General features: G+C 55.0%; 1 protein-coding gene across 1 annotated transcript; it reads left to right on the top strand.

Annotated features, from left to right (window-relative positions):
• Positions 1 to 9,923: 9,923 nt before the first annotated feature.
• PGC (progastricsin) lies at positions 9,924 to 18,076 on the top strand. The gene is made up of 9 exons (XM_036317641.1): positions 9,924 to 10,039; positions 11,396 to 11,546; positions 12,223 to 12,340; positions 13,078 to 13,196; positions 13,626 to 13,825; positions 14,945 to 15,067; positions 15,619 to 15,766; positions 16,775 to 16,873; positions 17,781 to 18,076. The coding sequence occupies exons 1-9, from the start codon at positions 9,981 to 9,983 to the stop codon at positions 17,931 to 17,933; spliced, it is 1,170 nt and encodes a 389-aa protein (XP_036173534.1). The 5' UTR covers positions 9,924 to 9,980; the 3' UTR covers positions 17,934 to 18,076.
• The last annotated feature ends 705 nt before the right edge of the window (positions 18,077 to 18,781 follow it).

Below are 18,781 nucleotides of genomic sequence, written 5' to 3' on the forward strand. Positions count from 1 at the left end.
ACTTTTGTTTTAATTATAAGATACGTATGTGTGTGCTAGAATGTTATGGTGTAAAATACATTTCTAATTATGGCTCTATACCCTATGCCAGTGATGGCGAACCTATGACACTCATTTTTTGGTTGATTTCTCTTTGTTAAATGGCATTTAAATAAATATCAAAAATATAAGTCTTTGTTTTACTATGGTTGCAAATATCAAAAAATTTCTCTATGTGACACGGCACCAGAGTTAAGGTTTTTCAAAATGCTGACACGCCGAGCTCAAAAGGTTCGCCATCACTGCCCTATGCTGTACGTTACATCCCGGGACTGTTTTTTAACTGGCGGCCAGAAAAGGCTCGAGGCCTCAGCGCTGGTGTGTGGGCCTCTGCTCCCTTCCGCAGGCCCCTCTCTCTGCCCTACTCCCCCCTCACTAGCCCCAGCATTTTGTCTTCCTTAGCTCAGGCCCTTGCAGGTGCTATTTTGCCTGCCAGACGTGTTCTTTTCTCACTTTTTCACCTGCCTAACTTGTATTCATCAGGCAGAATGCAGCTACGGTCATTCCCCCGCCCTCAGATGGGGAAACAACCACAGACAGGCTCAGCGTTGGCCCAGTGGCACAGCTATAGCCAGAGTGGGCTGAGGTTGGAACCCAGGCCTCTCTGATTTCAGAGCTCAGGTTCCTTCCTTAACCCAACGAGACTGGCCGGCTGACAGCCTCCCCCCCGCCCCCCCAGGCCAGTGCAGCGACCACCTTGTGGGGTTCCAGCCCAGGCACCTGCCCTCGGAGATTGGTGTTCCCTGTGGCCCCACCATCTTCCTGAGGTTCTCCGACTCCACCTGTGACAGGGGCCACGACAAGGTGGCCTGCCGCTGCTGTGTGGGCCGCTCTGCCCGTCCCCCCCGTCACGGATATCCCTCTGGGTCTCTGGGTCTCACAGAAGTTGGGGAACCCCCATTTTTCACTCATCCACCAAACCCTGCCTCTCAGGGCTGTGATGTGGGAGACCGCAAATAAAGCTGCTCTGAAGGCACCGGCTTCGAGGAACAAGGCAGGTGACCGGCGGGTCGGAAAGGGGGGTCAGGTCAGTGCGACTTTCACGTCCACTCAGTGGAGGTCAGTGGGACCCAGATTTGTCATCCAAACACCCTCCTCATGATCTGGGCACTGTCTGCGCGTGGCCACTGGTTAGAACCCACGGATGTGGGGGTGCGGGAGAGGCCAGGCCGGGTGTCACCCCTGCTCTCGGGCTTGGCCAGGTGCCATTTCTGGAGACGTGGGAGGTGAGTTCGAGAGGAAGTTGAGCCAACAGTGTGGGCAGAGCCAGGGACGTGAAGGCCCAGCTTGGCATGACCACTGACCACATGTCAAAAGGAGATGGCCACCCGGGCAGCGCTCTGGCTGGGGTCCGGCTGGGAGTCCCTCTCCATGGGGCCCAGCGCTGGTCAGGAGGAGGGCAATGAACACCTAGAGGCTCCAGGGCAGGGCCTGGGCCCTCAGAGGCAGCAGGCTCTGCCCGTCCTGGGACGGCCAGCCCAGGAGACGGCAATTCTGCTGCCTCCTGAGCTTCTTGGTTAGGAGCCTGTCTCTCCCACAGTGTCTATGAAATCAGGGCTGCAGTTATATATCTGTACTAAAACACAATAAATTCATGGCTATGCAAAGAAGACATGTTCACCTTATTTCACCTAAAGTCCTCTCTAATGTGGTGAAACGGTCATCATGGTGAATGTGCAGGGCCCCATCCGCCGGGAAGTCCCCGAGTGGGACTGCCTCCCTCCACTCTGAGGTCCTCTGACAGGAGGTGTTCTGTCTCCTTTCCTCTCTTCCTTATTTTTAAAATGCGACTGCGACACAATGTCAGTTATAAAATAGTCCTGGGATGTAAAATACAGCATAGGGCCCAGGGATATATAATCCTATATAATAAAAGGCTAATATGCAAATTGACTGAACAGCAGAACAAATGGTCAATATGATGTGCACTGACCACTTGGGGGAAGACACTCAATGCAGGAGCTGTCCCCTGGTGGTCAGTGTGCTCACAGGGGGAGCACCGCTCAGTCAGAGCTGGGCTCACGGCTGGTGAGTGCAGCGGCAGTGTTGGGAGCGTCTCCCGCCTCTGCAGCAGCACTAAGGATGTCCGACTGATGGCTTAGGCCTGCAGGGAGAGGCCAGGCCAGGTGTCACCACAGGCCTAAGCCATCAGTCGGACATCCCTCGAGGGCTCCCAGACTGTGAGGTTGTGCTGAGGGACCCCCCTGCCCAAGTGCATGAATTTTGTGCACTGGGCCTCTAGTATAGTCATAATGTTGTAATAACTATGTATAGTATCAGGTGGGTGCAAGACTCACCAGGGGATCACTTTGTAAGTTATATAAATGTCTAATCACTATGAAAAAATTTTTTAATTAAAAAAATTAAATTTGACTTCATAAAACTTTTTAAAAAATCCTCACCCACAGACATTTTTTAAAAATTAATTTTATTTATTTATTTTTTTAATATATTTTATTGATTTTTTATAGAGAGGAAGAGAGAGACATAGAGAGTCAGAAACATCGATGAGAGAGAAACATCGATCAGCTGCCTCCTGCACATCTCCTACTGGGGATATGCCCACAACCCAGGTACATGCCCTTGACCGGAATCGAACCCGGGACCTCTCAGTCCGCAGGCTGACGCTCTATCCACTGAGCCAAACCGGTTTCGGCAAAAATTAATTTTAGAGAGAGAGAAAGCGGGAGGGAGAGAAACATTGATCGGCTGCCTCCTGCATGCACTCTGACCAGGAAATGAACCCCTAACCTTTGGGTACACGGGACGACACTCCAACTAACTGACTCACGCAGGCCAGGTGACTTTATGACATTTTAAATTAAAGTATAAGACACGTGTTGAAAGGTGCATGTATTATGAGTATGCAGCTCATCGACTTCTCACAGACCCATGTCACTAGGACTTAGGTCAGGAAACAACACTCCCCAAAGGCCCTGGCCCCTCTCCAGCCCCTCCCCAACGGCATGAAAAGGAATCTGATCCTGCGACATGCCAGCGCTCTCACAATCAGGGCCTTGTTGGACGATTATAGCAGCCCCGCAGGGTAGATGATTATCCCCATTTTACAGCCCGGAAAACTCAGGCTCCGGGAGGGTAAGTGAACTGGCGCGGTCAAAGGGTCAGTAAGTGGTGGAGGCTGGCCTTCTGAAATCCACTGCATGTCACCACCACGTTCTTCAACATGTACAGAGAGAGATGGCCGAGGAGTTCGAGGTAGGTCCGATGTCACCAGAAGTAAAGATACAAGGACATCTCTGAGATCACTTGCTCAGAAGCATCGTACTCCCTCTGGGGACTTCTGTCCACCCTCTTCAAAATGCTTCCTCAGGAAGCCACCAAGTTCTGCCACAGTTGATTGGTCTGGCTGTGGGTGCCTGACCAATCAGAGAACTTTCATGGGAATGTTGGCTTTATTCTTTCTCTGGAAATGTAAATCTCAGCTTCTATAGGTCAGATACATGGAGAAAGCCAACCTATAATGAGAGAGAAAGAGAGAGAGAGAGAGAGAGAGAGAGAGAGAGAGAGAGAGAGAGAGGAGGGGAGGGGAGGGGAAGGGGAGGGGAAGGGGTGGGGAGAGGAGGGGGAGGGAGGGGAGGGGAGGGAAGGGGAGGGAAGAGGAGGGGAGGAGAAGGGGAGGGGAGGGGAGAGGAGGGGGAGGGGAGGGAAGAGGAGGGGAGGAGAAGGGAAGAGGAGGGGAGGGGAGGGGAAGGGGAAGGGGAGGGGAGGGGAGAAGAGAGGAAATGAGAAGCAGAGAGAAGGTCCTAGTGGTGTTTAGATCCCAGATTCCAGTGGACCCCAAGGCTCTGCCCCATCCTTTCCCTTCCGGCAGCTGAACTGCAATGCGGCATGCCCCCCACCTATTCAATGGATCCCCCTTTCCACTTAGGCCAGATAAGCAAGTTACTGTTTTCAAAGGTATGTTAATCAGTAGACCAGAGAAAAAACACCAGTCTGTCTATTTTTCCATTTATACACACAGATCAGTTTCCAGCTGTTTGAAATACAGACAGATAAAGTGGACTGCTCTATAGAATGGGAGGAGGTGGCCTATCTTGTGGGGTTGCTGTAAGGGTTGCCTGAGTAAACAGATATCAAGCACCCTGCCTGGCACACCTTCGGTGATGGGTGGGATGTCTTGGCAGGGGAGGAAGAGTCCGTTTTAAAACCTTGAACCCAGCTCTTCCTTCCTGTAGAATTCTAATCAATAAATGTAGAAGGAGTGATGGGACTAGAAAAGCACCATTAGGCAAACACCACCAAAACGACTGTGGCAGGAAGGAACCAGCAACAGATGTTAAAGTGAGTGGGGAAAAGAATGATAAGAAATGGGATACTTACATCATCTCAAAGTGTCTCTTCAGAGGACACATTAATGACCAAGGGAAAGACAGTAACTGTGCAGTAGAGAAACCTGGTGGACCTCACTTAGCCAAGTTCTTCAGGTTAAAGTAACAAGACATCCATATCATGTTCCTCCTGATATCAGGCACTGAGAAGGTATAGCACCTCTGTGGTTTCTACCCCAAAATGCATGCCCTCAATCTCATCGTGAAAAAAAACAAAACATCAAAAAACCCTAAATTGAGGCATGCTCTCCCTGTCGGGGGGCACACCCTTGCCTTTCCCTTCTCCCCCTTCTTCCCCTACAGGTGCACATCTCCTAAACTCTAAGGGACCCCAGGGGACTTGCAACCAGGGGAGCAGTGGGCAGCGGCAGCTCATCCCGGCCTCACCCCCGAACCTGTCCCCAAGGCTCCCTTTTCTCTGACTCCCCAGTGAGCTGACAGCAGCCCTGCCTTGGCTCACTTCTTTCTGATAACATCTCTAATGGCCCAAAGTAGCCCTGCCTAGCCTCTCTCCCATTGCTTCTTCCATGCTAAGTTCATCCTTGTTTCACTGTCTCCAGCTTTAATAAATGTACTCTCAAAATAAAAATTTTTTTAAATAAAATAAAAACTTAAATTGATGGACATTCTACAAAATAACTGATCAGTACTCTTTAGAAGTAATAAAGTCATAAACGACCAAGAAAAACTAAGAAACTGTCACAGATTGGACGAGATTAAGAAGACACGAAAACTAAAAGCAACATGGGAGCCTAACTTGGATCCTGAATCAGAAAAGGGACGTGAGTGGGAAAACTAGTGAAATTCAAATAAGGTCTCTAGATTGGTTACTAGTATTAGGTCAGGGTTAACTTCCTGGGTTTAACCAGTCATTGCACTATGGTTATGATGTAAGATATTAACGTGAGGGGATTCTGGATGACAACTCTCTGTATTATGTCTGCAACTTTTCTGTAAGTCAAAGTTATGTCAAAATGAAAAGGAAAAAAAAGCATTAATCTTTGAACTTGAAAAACAATCAGGTCTAGTATGTCCACAATAGATTTGGTGTAAGTATAAAACACGTACAAAATTTAAGGAAAAAGCTATAAAACCAAGATAATAACTGAAGCTGTAACTAAAATTCATGCAGGCAGCAGCCCAAACATAAGGTTTATGGAGTGCCTGTCCCCAGAGCTGAGGTCTTTAGCTCTGTGAGCTTATATCAGGGGTTAGAGAATACAGAGAAACTCAGATCCTTGGCTCAGTCTTACACCTGCTGCAAGAGACCCCTCTACCCATATTCCTCAGAAGGCGTTCCTTTAGCTTCTGATTCAATGGATCTGATAATGAGGAACTAACTTCCTTTGGATGATTTTTAGTTTGTGAGCCCAAGTGCTATTGATAGTAATGAGAAATTGGAATGCACCCAAATGAACAGGGTTAAGTAATCCTAGCTGCCATGATGATAGAGCACCGTATAGCCACTGCAGGAGATAAGAATTCGGCTTATCTTAATGCATGGAAATGTGTGTGTAGTAATCTTAAGTGACAAGCACATTTACACACTGATTACAGCTATGTTAAAACCAAAGTGTGCACATTAAGAACTAGAAGATAATTCAGAATGGTACAAATACTTCCAGTTTCAAGTTGTGTTGATTAAAAAAAAAAAAAAGTGGTATATGTACAGAATTCTAAATAAAATTTCAAATCCAGACTTTTAAAAAAAAAAAAAAATCTCCATTAAAAGTCTTGGGGATGGTCATTTCAAGATTGATTGAGCCCAGGTGGTGTTGCTCAGTGGTTGAGCATCAACCTATGAACCAGGAGGTCACGGTTCAATTCCCGGTCAGGGTACATGCCCAGGTTGTGGGCTCAATCCCCAGTAGGAGGCGTGCAGGAGGCAGGTGATCAGTGATTCTCTCTCATCATTGATATTTCTTTCTTTTTTTAAAAAAAATATATTTTATTGATTTTTTTACAGAGAGGAAGGGAGAGGGATAGAGAGTTAGAAACATCGATGAGAGAGAAACATTGATCAGCCTCCTCCTGCACACCTCCCACTGGGGATGTGCCCACAACCAAGGTACATGCCCTTGACCGGAACCAAACCTGGGACCCTTCAGTCCGCAGGCCTACCTCTATCCACTGAGCCAAACCAATTAAGGCTCATCATTGATGTTTCTATATCTCTCTCCCTCTCCCTTCCTCTCTGAAATCAATACAAATATATCCTATATAATAAAAGCCCAATATGCTAAGTGTCCTGTCATCCGGTTGTCTGTTCAACCAATCAAAGCATAATATGCTAATGATATGCTAAGGTCACTGAACCGCTGCTATGATGTGCACTGACTACCAGGAGGCAGACACTCTGACTGTAGGTTATCTTGTTGCTGGGGTCTGGCTGCTCAGGACTGAGTGAGATGGGCCGGACATGCCCTGGAGCCCTCCTATGGTCCCTCCCTGGCTGGCCAACCTCCTGCATCCCTCCCTGGCCCCAATCGTGCACCAGTGGGGTCCCTTGGCCTGGCCTGTGCCCTCTAGCAATCCTGTGCCATCTAGCTCTTGGGGGATGTCACAGAGCTGGTTTTGGTCCCAATCCTGCAGGCCAGGACGAGGGACCCCACTGGTGCACGAATTTGTGCACCAGGCCTCTAATGTGTGTGTGTGTGTGTGTGTGTGTGTGTGTGTGTGTAAGATTGATTGAAGATGCATGGAGCACTAGATTGGGAAGGATCCTAAGACCATGTCTCAGCACTACGAAGAAGAGTGATATATTTGATTAGGTATGTCAGCCATGAGTGAAGGATTAGCAGTGGCAGCGTGCATGTTATGTAGTTGCCATCTCTTGACACATCCCCAGTAGCCAGTGTCACTTTTGTAGACACTCTGAAGAGGAATGAGCTGTTTAGGAGTCATGTGCTGGAAGAGACCTATTCTTTCAGTTACAAGTTGTAGAATGTGGGGCAAGAAGGAGGTATGAAATAAATCCTGTAAGGGAGAAGAAGCCATGTCCTCCACAGCCGGGCCAGTGTGAGAGCAGGTGGGCCAGTAGAGATGACCGTGACACTGTAGTAGGTCTTGGAGGAGAAGGTCTGCAGGTGGAGATGCCTGGGAAGGGCGGTCTGGATGGAGAGCACAGCATGGATGAAGGCACGGGGGTTGGAAAGTAACAGGCCCCCTGGGCAGGAACCAGGAGGTCACGATGAGTATCTGCGGGTCAGCAGGTCGAGATGAGAACGCAGCATCGGAAGGGGGCAGACTGAGCATGCCATGAAGGCCAGGATGACGAGTTTGGACTCTACGTAGTTAGCCACGGGAAGGCCTTTGATGAGTTAGAGGCAGATGTAACAAGAGGGTGACGAGAGAATGCCTCTTTTCTGGGAGACGATCACTGTGAGAGGGTCCCAGGGCCTGGATTGTAACAAGATCCCTTTGGAGCGTGGGGTGGAAATTCGGGCACTGGGTTAATGGGGTGTGGGAGATAGAACCAAGGCCCATTGGGAACTATTTCATGGCTCCACCTACTATTCAGGATTTCCTGAGCTCGGGGCCAGGCGCAGGGAGGTGGAAGCCGCGGACTCTGCCCGCTGGGAGCTTGCAGTCTATGGCGAGAGGAAACATACCCAGGAAACCGGAGACTGGTTGTAGCCAGTGCGAGATCCAGTCCAAAGGGAGAGCACAGCCGGTGTGCAGTGTTCAGGGGCAGAACATGAACTTGAACAGGAACCAGTGCATCTGGCTTCCTGGGGCTCCTGTCCTAGGTAGGGGGTGACCCTGGATGACTGCTAAGGTGACCTCAGACTCTGTACATCCTGGATCCAGGAGCTGAGGCCTTGAAGGATGGGCAGAGTTTGGACACATTCAGAGGGGAGGGAAAGGGGTGGACTTTCCAGGTACGGGGGGCTGGGTGGTGGAGGGCAGGCCAGGGACAGACCAGGGTTTGAGATGGATGTGGATGCTGAGGAAACTGAGCTGTCAGATCAGGTGGGGTAGGCAGGGGCTGCAGACCCCCAAAGCCTGGCAGCCAGGCAGATGCCCTGGCCTGATGCATTAGGGGTGCTCAGAAGGGACTACATGGAGGAGTGGGAGCTGATCTGGCCTTGAGACAGTCAGGCCAGACCTGGGCAGACCTCTAGTGTCTGCCTCCCTCCCCTCCCCCATCACAGGGCTGGGGAGGCTCCAGGGCCCTGGCTGGGCAGTGGGTGGTGGTGGCCAGAGTGGAAAATCCCCCACTGGCTGGGTAAATCGGTGTTTGGCAGGCCTGCTTTGGCCTTCCACCTGGGGCTTGAGGGCCTAACAAATCTGTTTGGATCCCTGAGTGTGGGGTACCAGGTGGCAGAGAGGGCACTGGCGTGGGAACTTTTTTTCCACTCACCCCAAAATGGGGAGTTCTCCTGTGCCAGGTTAGTAGGCTCGGGCCAGCTCCAGGTCACCTCAGGCAATGAGAAGCGGTAGCTGGGGAGCAGGTAGGACCTGGAGATGCGGGATAGAGGCACAGCTTAGAGCAGGCTTGGGGGCAGGAGAAAGGGCCGACAAGGGCTTGGGAGGAGGGTAAGGAAGACACGGCATTTCAGGAGAGGTAAACACAGGGCTGGAGTCCAGTGGGGCTGGAGAAGAGAGACCATGAAGGAAAGAAGCAAGAGCAGGCATGTCCCCCCTCATGGGCCTGCCCCGGGTCCCCCTGGTGTTCCAGATAGTTCAAGAGGCACAGCCAGAAGCCAGCTTAGCTTACATGATGAGTGTGTCATGAGAACTTGCTGAATTAATGCCCCATTTGACCTTGAAAGTCATCAAAGCCTCCCCAAAGAGCTCTGACTTCAGCCATTGGCATCCCAGCCCACCACCTGCATCAGGGCTAACGGTACCGCCATCATTGCCATAGGACCACTCGCACCACACTGTGACCATTACCATCATCCTAGTCTCTGGCCCCACCACCCCCAGACACCCCAAACTGCAGCCCAAGGGCTTGGGGGTGTTGGGAAGCAGGACTTGAGTGAGGCCTCCAAGTCTATCACCTATAAACCAACATTCTCAACAATTGTGGCCCCTAAGGAGACATTTGGCCCTGCCTGGGCACATTTTTGGTTGCTACCACAAGGGACTACTGCTGGCATCTAGTGGGTAGAGGCCAGGGATGCTGCTAAACATCCTATAATGCACAAGGCAGTGCCCACAACAAAGAATTATTTGTTCTAAAATGTCAGTAGTGGCCAGGGATGAGAGCGTTTGGCATGAGGGCTCTACCTGTCTCCGGCCCTCATGCCAAACGCTCATATCCCGCCTCTGGTTCCTGCACAAGAAGTCATCTGTGCCACTCCAACTCTTATCGCTGCTCCTACCTTCTGGCCTCATACTTGTGTTAAAAAGTCAATAAGATGAAAAGTGCTTTGCGGCCACCCTTGCCAGGGAAAACACGCAGGAACAATTGGTACGCGGAGCATGGGGTACACAGGGACTGAGGTCATGTTTGTCCAGGGCAGGGGGCAGGGGCTGCCCTGGATCCGGGGGTATAAAGGGCGAAGGAGGGCTCAGGCCTTCACTTGACTGCAAGTGCCTGACTTGGAGTGGCCTTTGCTCTGCGGCCAGTTGGGAACCGGCACCATGAAGCGGATGGTGGTGGCCTTGCTCTGCCTCCAGCTCCTGGAGGCGGCGGTGGTCAAGTGAGTTTGGGGTCTGGCTGCTGGTGCAGGAGTCCGGGCGGGAGATGGGCCCCCGTGAGGCGTGGCCTGGTCAGGGGACACCCCAGCTGCTTCGGCTCCAGAATCTCTGCTGGGGCAGGACGGGAGTCACAGGTGGGAGAAGGTGCAGCCTCTGCCTTCAGGGAACTTCCGTCAAAGGCAGAAAAGATGGGCCTGGAACAGAGAAGAGGGGTGACACTGCCAGAGCAGCCCTGGGACGGCGCTGTGGCTCCTCCCACAGAAAGGAACAGTGATCTCGGAGAGGGAGGCATTTGCTGAATCTTCCGGAAGGCCCAAACTTACTGGGCGGGTGGCACCATCGTCTAAGCGGAAACATAAGCGACATGACCTCTCTATGCTGAGGCGTCAGGAGAAAGGGAGGGCGGGCGGTGTCTCTGGGCGTCAGGGGGCTGGGCCAGCGGATTCCCTGGGTGAAGAGGGGCTCCTCTCAGAAGCTCCTGTAATGGGCAGGCCCGTAGAGGTGGTTAGAGAAGCTGTCAGCTCAACGCGAAGGGGTCAGCAGGGAATCTCTGGAGAACGCAGGGTCCTGAGGGAATGGGGACTGAGACAGGAAAGAAATGAAAGAAGCAGGAATGCAGGTGATGCGGGTGGGGTGGCCCACAGACACTCCCCAGGCAGGTCTGGGAGGAAAACCTGGGTGACACGGGAAGAAACCCATGATTCCTGAGTCCCGATTCCAGAGCGGCTCTGGCTCCAGAGCACCAGGCCTTTCCCCAGTGTGCCAGGCAGACATCTAGCAGCAGGCCCGTGCCAGGACCCTGCCTTCTCAGTCCCAGCCCTGTGCGGTGCCCCTGAACGCACAGCCTGCCACACCCAGCTGGTGCCAGGTGCCCGGGGGCCGCCACAGGAGAGGGCTCTCTTTGGGGTGAAGTGTGCCATCGGGAAACCTTTTTAAAATGCACATATCCTGCAGAGGGTGATGCCTGAATCCCTCTCCCCTTCCTGGGAAGGAATTTATGGGACATCTGAGAGCAGAGGGCCGGGGTGGGGTGAGGACCCTTGAGATGGGGAGGGAGCATCCTGGGGGAAGGTCATTGTTTCCTGAACCTTGGAGCAAGTCCTGAGAGGAGTTTTGAAAGAAGGGGAAGGAGAGGGGAAGAAAGAGAGAAGCAGAGGGAGAAAGAGACGGAGAGACAGAGAGGAACAGAAACAGAGAAAGGGAAACACACAGGTACGCACAGCGACAGACACGGTACAGAGCGGCAGGGGGACCGAGGTCTTTAGTTGGCGATAGAGGTGTCTGAGCGAGGCTGGGGCGATTGACGGGAGGCGCTGTAGGGAAGAGGGAGGACCTGCTGACGCACAGGCCTTCTGCAGAGTCCCCCTGAAGAAGTTCAAGTCCATCCGTGAAACCATGAAGGAGAAGGGCCTGCTGGAGGAGTTCCTGAGGACCCACAAGCACGACCCTGCTCAGAAGTACAGGTTTGGTGACTTCAGCGTGGACTACGAGCCCATGGCCTACATGGATGTGAGTCCCCACCCTCCCGGGGTAGTAGGGTTCTCCCTGCTGCCAAAGGCCAAAGGGAAGGCCCGGGCCGTGAGCTGCACCCTCCTCTCTGCCCCCCCACCCCCCCCCAGCCCTACCACCTGGACCTCATCCCCCAGGCAGAGAAGGGAGGGGCCCTGCTGAGCTGACAGCTGGGTCACAGAGGCCGGCAGCCGCCCTGGGGCCCTGGGCAGGCACCAGCTGAGGGTCAGGCAAGAAGAGGGGGAGAAAGAGAGAAGCAGAGGGAGAAAGAGACGGAGAGACAGAGAGAAACAGAAACAGAGAAAGGGAAACACACAGGCGCACACAAGCGCCTGACAGACGTGGGTACAGAGTGGCAGGGAGACTGAGGTCTTTAGTTAGAGATGGAGGGCGGGTGAGCGAGGCTGGGCGATTGATGGGAGGCGCTGTGGGGAAGAGGGAGGACCTGCTGACGCACAGGCCTTCTGCAGAGTCCCCCTAAGAGGTTCAAGTCCATCCGTGAAACCATGAAGGAGAAGGGCCTGCTAGAGGCGTTCCCTGGAGGGGAGGCCCAGCCCTGCTTCTGGAGCGGGCTGCTGGGCAGGGGCTGGTCCCTCCCTGCTCTGCCCATGGAGGACACGGGCCTCGGGTCCCTCCAGAGCTGACAGGCTGCTCCCCCCGCCCCTCCGCGCCCTAGGCTGCCTACTTTGGTGAGATCAGCATCGGGACCCCACCACAGAACTTCCTGGTCCTTTTTGACACCGGCTCCTCCAACCTGTGGGTGCCCTCTGTGTACTGCCAGAGCCAGGCCTGCAGTGAGTGCCGGGCTGGTGGGGGGGGGGGGGGGGGAGGCGCTGACACCTGGGGGCGGGGCGGGGGGCGGGGCGGGGGGCAGTCTTCATAGGGATCAGACGGGGGACCTTCCGCCCAGGGCCACACACACGTCCAGGCCGGAGGGAGGAAGCTGGTCCTGGAGCCCACTGGCGCCTCCGCCTTCCTGCTCACCAGCTCCTCTTCCTCCATCTGCGGGCCCTGCTCTGCTCCACTCCTCACTAAGTCCTCACTGGGGGTCCCCACGGAACATGGGAGAACTGGGATGTGGTCCCTGTCCTGTGCGATGTTGATGCTCACTGTCTTATGGCTGCCCTGGTCCCTGCCAAAGCCTTGGGGTTCGGGTCCTCAGGCCTGTAGCCCGAGGGTCCCCCATGGGCCCCGCCCTACATGCTCTCAGGCCCTGGCTTAGCCAGCTTGCTGACCTGGTGAGGGTCCGGGAGAGCAGGGACGCCCTGGGGAGTCAGTCAGTCCTGCATCTGGTAAGTGCCAGGGACCTGCTGGGGCAGGGAGACCGCAGGGAGGTCACAGGCCTCGGGCCCCAGAGTCTCTAAGTCAGAGGGGGTGTGGGGCCAGGGCTGGCCTTCCAATGCCGGAACCAGAACCGGAACCGGGTGGGCCACCCCTGAGGTCCTGAGGCTCCAGGATGGGAGCACAGGCCCGAGAGGCAGGGCAGCCCCCACGAGCCAGCCTGACTCCCCACACCCTCCCGCCCCTGCAGCCGGCCACAACCGCTTCAACCCCAGCCAGTCCTCCACCTACTCCACCAACGGGCAGACCTTCTCCCTGCAGTACGGCAGCGGCAGCCTCACCGGCCTCTTCGGCTATGACACCCTGACTGTGAGTGACGCTGCCACTCCCCCGCGCCCCCCAAGGCCTTCGGCTCCAGCCTCACAGGCCTCAGGGTCTAACCAGATTAGACGGAGACCCTGACAAACATGGAAAAACACCGCGTGCTCTACTGCACAGGACGGGAAATCAGCACAATAGGCCCAGTCGTTCACTCCCTGAACCCCTCTGAGGGCCGTCCTGCGCAGGACACTGAGGACACCATGGTGAATGGGGTCACCCAGTGGGGGGCAGGTCCTGCAGTAGGGAAGGCCACTCAGAAGAGACAGCCACTCTTGCAAGACCCGCGGGGGAGGAAAGCAGGACAGATGAGGACAGATGGAGGAGGGGTGAAGAAGAGCCTTGAGGGGTCTCTGGGGGTGTCTGGGGGGTGGGGGGTGGAGTGACACTTGTCACCTCCCATCCTCTGTGCCCCTGCAGGTCCAGAACATCAAGGTGCCCAACCAGGAGTTCGGCCTGAGTGAGACAGAGCCGGGCACCAATTTCGTCTACGCGAAGTTTGACGGCATCATGGGCATGGCCTACCCTGCCCTGTCCGAGGGCGGGGCCACCACGGCACTGCAGGGCATGCTGCAGGAGGGCGCCCTCACCAGCCCCGTCTTCAGCTTCTACCTCAGCAAGTGAGGAGCCCCCCCCTCCTTCAGCCTGGACAACTGGGGCTCCGTCCTTTGGGATTTAGAGGCCACCCAGCAGGCACTGACCCCAGCACTTCTGTGCCCAGTGCTTCCCTCCTGGGCTCTGACTCCTCCTCCACACCCCACTGCTCCCCACCCTGGCCTCGGCCTCGGCCTCACCTCCCCTCGGTCCCCAGCCCACTCCTTTGCTCTGCGTTCCTCAGCCAGGGCAGCCTCTCTCTCTTCTGTGGGAGCTTTGCTGTGAGTGTCACTGCTGATTCTCACTAGCTCGTGGGTTCACCTGCTGCCAGAGCCCCAGGTAGCTCACTGCCGCGGACTGAATGCTTACCGCCCGGCACCTCTCTTGCACGGTCATCTGTGCTTCACCCCTTTGATCTATTGCTCTAGCCAGGCCGTGGGATGGCAGCCAGGTTCAGGTTCCGCTCCAGGCCCCCCACTAGCTCCTAACAAGCAGTTCCCCTCACCGCCAGCAACAGCAAACGCTGCCATTTATGGGGAGGGGCCTGGGAGCCTGCGGGGGAGCGGGTTCGAGGCTTGGGACAGACTTTCCTTCTTTCCTCTCCGAAGGAGCCGACCACCTTGTAGACAGAGTAGTTGGGGCTTACTCGCTGGGATCTGTTACTAACATTGCCCCTCTATTCTCAACTTCTGTTTACAATCTCTCTGAGCTTAGCCTTCAGGAGCTTCCCCCAGTTCCCTCCTGTTCAGCCACCAGGCCGGCCTCTTAAGCAAACACAGCCATCCCCCCTCCCTGCACCACGGCCCTCCCTCCCTCCAATCCCAGCGAAAACGGCCAGCCAAGCGGGGCCTGGGTCAGCTCCACCTGCATCAGGCAGTGGGAGGGAGAGGAAAACGGGGTGGGGGTGGGGTGGGGGGTTGTGGGGGGCACACACGAGCAGCTTCCCTAGGGCAGGGTCATCCAGGAGCCTGAGGCACTGGAGATTCTGAGGGGCCCAGCCTGGGAGCCCCCATCCGAGGGGAGCCCCAGTCCTGCCCCCAGGGAGCCCAGCCTGGATGGAGGCAGGATGCTCTGGGGATGATTGGTAACACGAAGTCCTTTCCCATGGCCACTCCCTGACTCGCCTTCCCCTCTGCCTCCTGCAGCCAGCAGGGCTCCCAGGATGGCGGAGCGGTCATCTTCGGGGGTGTGGACAGCAGCCTGTACCAGGGGCAGATCTACTGGGCCCCGGTCACCCAGGAGCTCTACTGGCAGATTGGCATTGAGGAGTGAGTGTGGGGCGGCTCTGGGCGTGTGGGCGCTTCATGCCACACACCCACACACCAGTTGGGGGTGGGGGACGGAAACAGGAGACCCCCAACCCCCTTCAGGCCTGCCCCCACAAAGCCACAGCTGCCCTCTGCTGGAGTTTTGAGGCCCAGCTCGGCCTGGAGAAGAGGGTGGGATGGGGACAACATAGGAAGGGGCAGGATTTGGAATCCCAACTATTTCAGAACCTGTCATCCAACACTATGGCCTTATAGATTAGAATCCGGGGTGCGTGGTGGTTGGAGGGAGCTAATTTGCTTAAAGTACCTATAATATATCTGCAGCCCTGACTGTCAGTGTTTCTAGAACCTTCCTTGGAACTTTTAGAAGAGCTTCCATGGCCATTTAGGTGGCCCTTAAGTAGACTGGTGTGGTGGGAGGCTGGATTGACCTTCCTGGTTGCACCTGGCATGGGTGGCTGTGGCTGTGAGTCCCTCAGAGGTGGGGAAAGCTCACCCCCTAGCTGCCCTGAGCTGGGGGTGCTAAGACTGCTCATCTCCTCACCTTTCAGGTTCCTCATTAATGGCCAGGCCTCCGGCTGGTGCTCCCAAGGCTGCCAGGCCATCGTGGACACGGGCACGTCTCTGCTCACCGTGCCCCAGCAGTACCTGAGTGCCCTGCTGCAGGCCACGGGGGCCCAGGAGGACCAGTACGGACAGGTGTGTCGGAGAGGCGTCCCTTCCCTGGGAGAGGCCAGTGGGAGACAGTTATGGTTGCTCCTGGGATCCAGGAATGGCCTGATTCTTGGCCTCCATACGTCAGGCTTCCCAAGGCCCTGGAGTGGGGAGCCCGGGGTGACTGGGCGGGGCCTGGAGCCGGCTTCAGGGGGCAGCGCCTGTGCTGAGGGGCTGTGAGGAGGCTCTGGCTAGGCAGCATTTCTTCGGAGCTTCAGCTCCTCAGAGGAAACAGGTTGAACACTTGCCAGACTTCCAAGTCAGAGCGAAGTCACTGGAGGTGGGGCCAAGCTGGTGAGGGACAAGGGGTAACTTTTTTAAAGTATTTTTTTTATTGATTTCGGAGAGGAAGGGAGAGGGAGAGAGAGTTAGAAACATCAATGATGAGAGAGAATCGTTGATCAGCTGCCTTCTACATGCCCCACAGTGGGGATCGAGCCCGCAAGCCAGGCATGTGCCCTGACTGGAATCGAACCTGGGACCCTTCAGTCTGTAGGCCGACGCTCTATCCACTGAGCCAAACCAGCTGGGGCGGGGGATAACTTTTTAATCCATATGTCCCTCACCTCCCTAGGGCCAGGCCCCCTGCTCCCCCTTTCTCCAGAACCCAGCAAAGCGTTTGTCTAAGTAATTCCTTCCCATTACCTTTGGGGGACTGACTCTTTCTACAGATCTGTGTGTTTTCAAAAGACAGTTGCAGAGATGGGGCACAGATTCAATGTGTCATGAGGAGAAATTCAGGCAAAAGTAATGTTTTTGGGGTGGGAGAGATGCTCGGGTCTCCCCAAATCCCACCCCCCCCCGGGAGGGAGTCCACAGGAGTAGTGCCAGCAGCACCAACACAGGACTCCCCCTTAGTGTTGCCACCTCCGGTCCAAAAGCAGGCTGGGGACTCAGGCCTGGGACCAGAGGGGCTGCGGCGACGGGTCGACAGGTCGGTAGGTATCTCAGGTGGGAGATGAGACAGCCTGGGCCCTGCTCCTCTCTCTGCAGTTTGTTGTGAACTGTAACAGCATCCAGAACCTGCCCACCTTTACCTTCATCATCAACGGGGTGCAGTTCCCTCTGCCGCCCTCCTCCTACATCCTCAACGTAAGTGCTGGTCCCCGCGGGCTGAGCCAGCAGGGCCATGGTGGGGTGGGAGGAAGGCGTGGGGAGCCAGGCATGCTGCGTCTCCTTACCCTGCGCCACTTCCCGTAGAATCAGTTTCCCCACTCACTGATTCCAAACCCCCTTCTCTGGAAAGAGGCTGTGAATAGTTAATACGAGCATTAACTATTATTATTAATTAGTGGGCTTTTTTCTGCGTACCTACCAGGATGAGCCACGGTGGGAAGCACTTTGTTTATACTATTCTACTTAATTGACACGACATTCAATGAGGGAGAGACTAATTTCTATTTTACAAGTGAACAGAGAGGTTAGGTAACTCACCCAAGGCTACACAGCTAGTCAGGGTGAAACTAAAGTTTGGATCCAAGTTGGTCTGCCTCGAACGCTTGACCATCAGGACGACCTGGGAGCAGGAGGTGGGTGGGTGGGTGGGGGGCATGAGGGGAGGAGTCCCTGAAGCCCGAATTCCCCCATTCCAGAAATTCCTCCCACCGGCCTCTGCTCTGACAGCTCAGTTGGCCTGAGTCCTCAAGGACAGAGATGCTGGCTCACTCATTTCTGCATTTGCGCCCCGAGTCCCGGGCCCCAGGCACCCTGAGCCCTGGGCAGACTCCTGGGGCTGCAGTTCTTAGAGCCTAGGGCGCCTGGGGATGTGAATTTGTTCTGTTGGGACAAATGCAAAACGATGCAGATCATATGCAAATCAAGATGTGCAGGGGGCGTAGTGTCCGCAGGGAAGCCAAGGTCCCAGTGCTGCCGGGAGCTTGGGAGGATGTGTGGCTTCGTGTTTATGCGTGTGTGAGCTTCCTAATTTCCTGGGGCGCAGGGCTGAGCGTGCCTGTCCGTGTGAGTGCGATGAGTGAGTGCTGTGCTTTGTCTTGTGCAGGACAATGGCTACTGCACCGTGGGGGTCGAGCCCACCTACCTGCCCTCCCCAAATGGCCAGCCCCTGTGGATCCTCGGGGACGTCTTCCTCAGGTCCTACTATTCCGTCTACGACATGGGCAACAACAGGGTGGGGTTCGCCACTGCCGCCTAGACCCAGGGCCTGGACGCCTGGGCTCCCCTCTTCCTCTCAGCCCCCCACCGTGCAGGGGCTCCTCTCTGTGCTTCTCTGGATCCAGCCTTCCTTTTCTGGTCTCTGGACTTTTTCTAATAATAAATAGTTCTTCACGTTGGTCAGCCTGTTGTTGTGTTTTAGAGGGTCGCTGTGACCCGTAAAGGCAGCGCCTGGTCTTAAGGAGTGGGGAGCGAGCGTCAGGGGCGAAGTTGCTTCTGCTGAACCATGTTGTCCCTCAATTGCTTCCAGGTTTCTGGGTGGGTCCCTGAGATTCTAAGAGAAATGGGGCATAAGGGAGGGCTCGGGGATGGGCCCTGTGCCCTTCAGAGCTTCTCTCTGCAGAGGGAAGACAATGGTAGTGGCATCAAGGCAGGGCATTCCTTTGTGAAGGGAAAAGGGGCCCTATTCTGACGACCCAAAATGCTCTGCTGACCTAACTAACCAAATAACCACCAGAAGTACCCACCCCCGATGTCCACAGGCATGTCCACTAGCAGTGCGGCCGGGGGTTGGGGGGGGGGGCAACAAATCTAAATCCACTTCCTTATCTGGGATCAAGCTTGCGCTGGGAGCTTCCTGAGGCATGCCGGATGCCTCGGATGCCTACGTGCACTTGTAACGGCCATAGGTCCTCCAGGGAGGAGGCTAGTGCCACCAGAACCTCTTTCCAGGGGGGCTTCTGAAGGTCTGAGCTGAGTTAAGCCGAGAATATTTTCACCCAGGACCTGTGTTTGAAGAAGGGCTGGCCCTCAACAGTGCACAGGAGGGAGAGCTACTTAAATCACATGGGCTCTAACCAACTGAACAAGAGGCCTTGTCCCTCTAGA

Source organism: Myotis myotis, unplaced genomic scaffold, assembly GCF_014108235.1.
Source record: "Myotis myotis isolate mMyoMyo1 unplaced genomic scaffold, mMyoMyo1.p scaffold_m19_p_7, whole genome shotgun sequence".
Classification (NCBI taxonomy): domain Eukaryota; kingdom Metazoa; phylum Chordata; class Mammalia; order Chiroptera; family Vespertilionidae; genus Myotis; species Myotis myotis.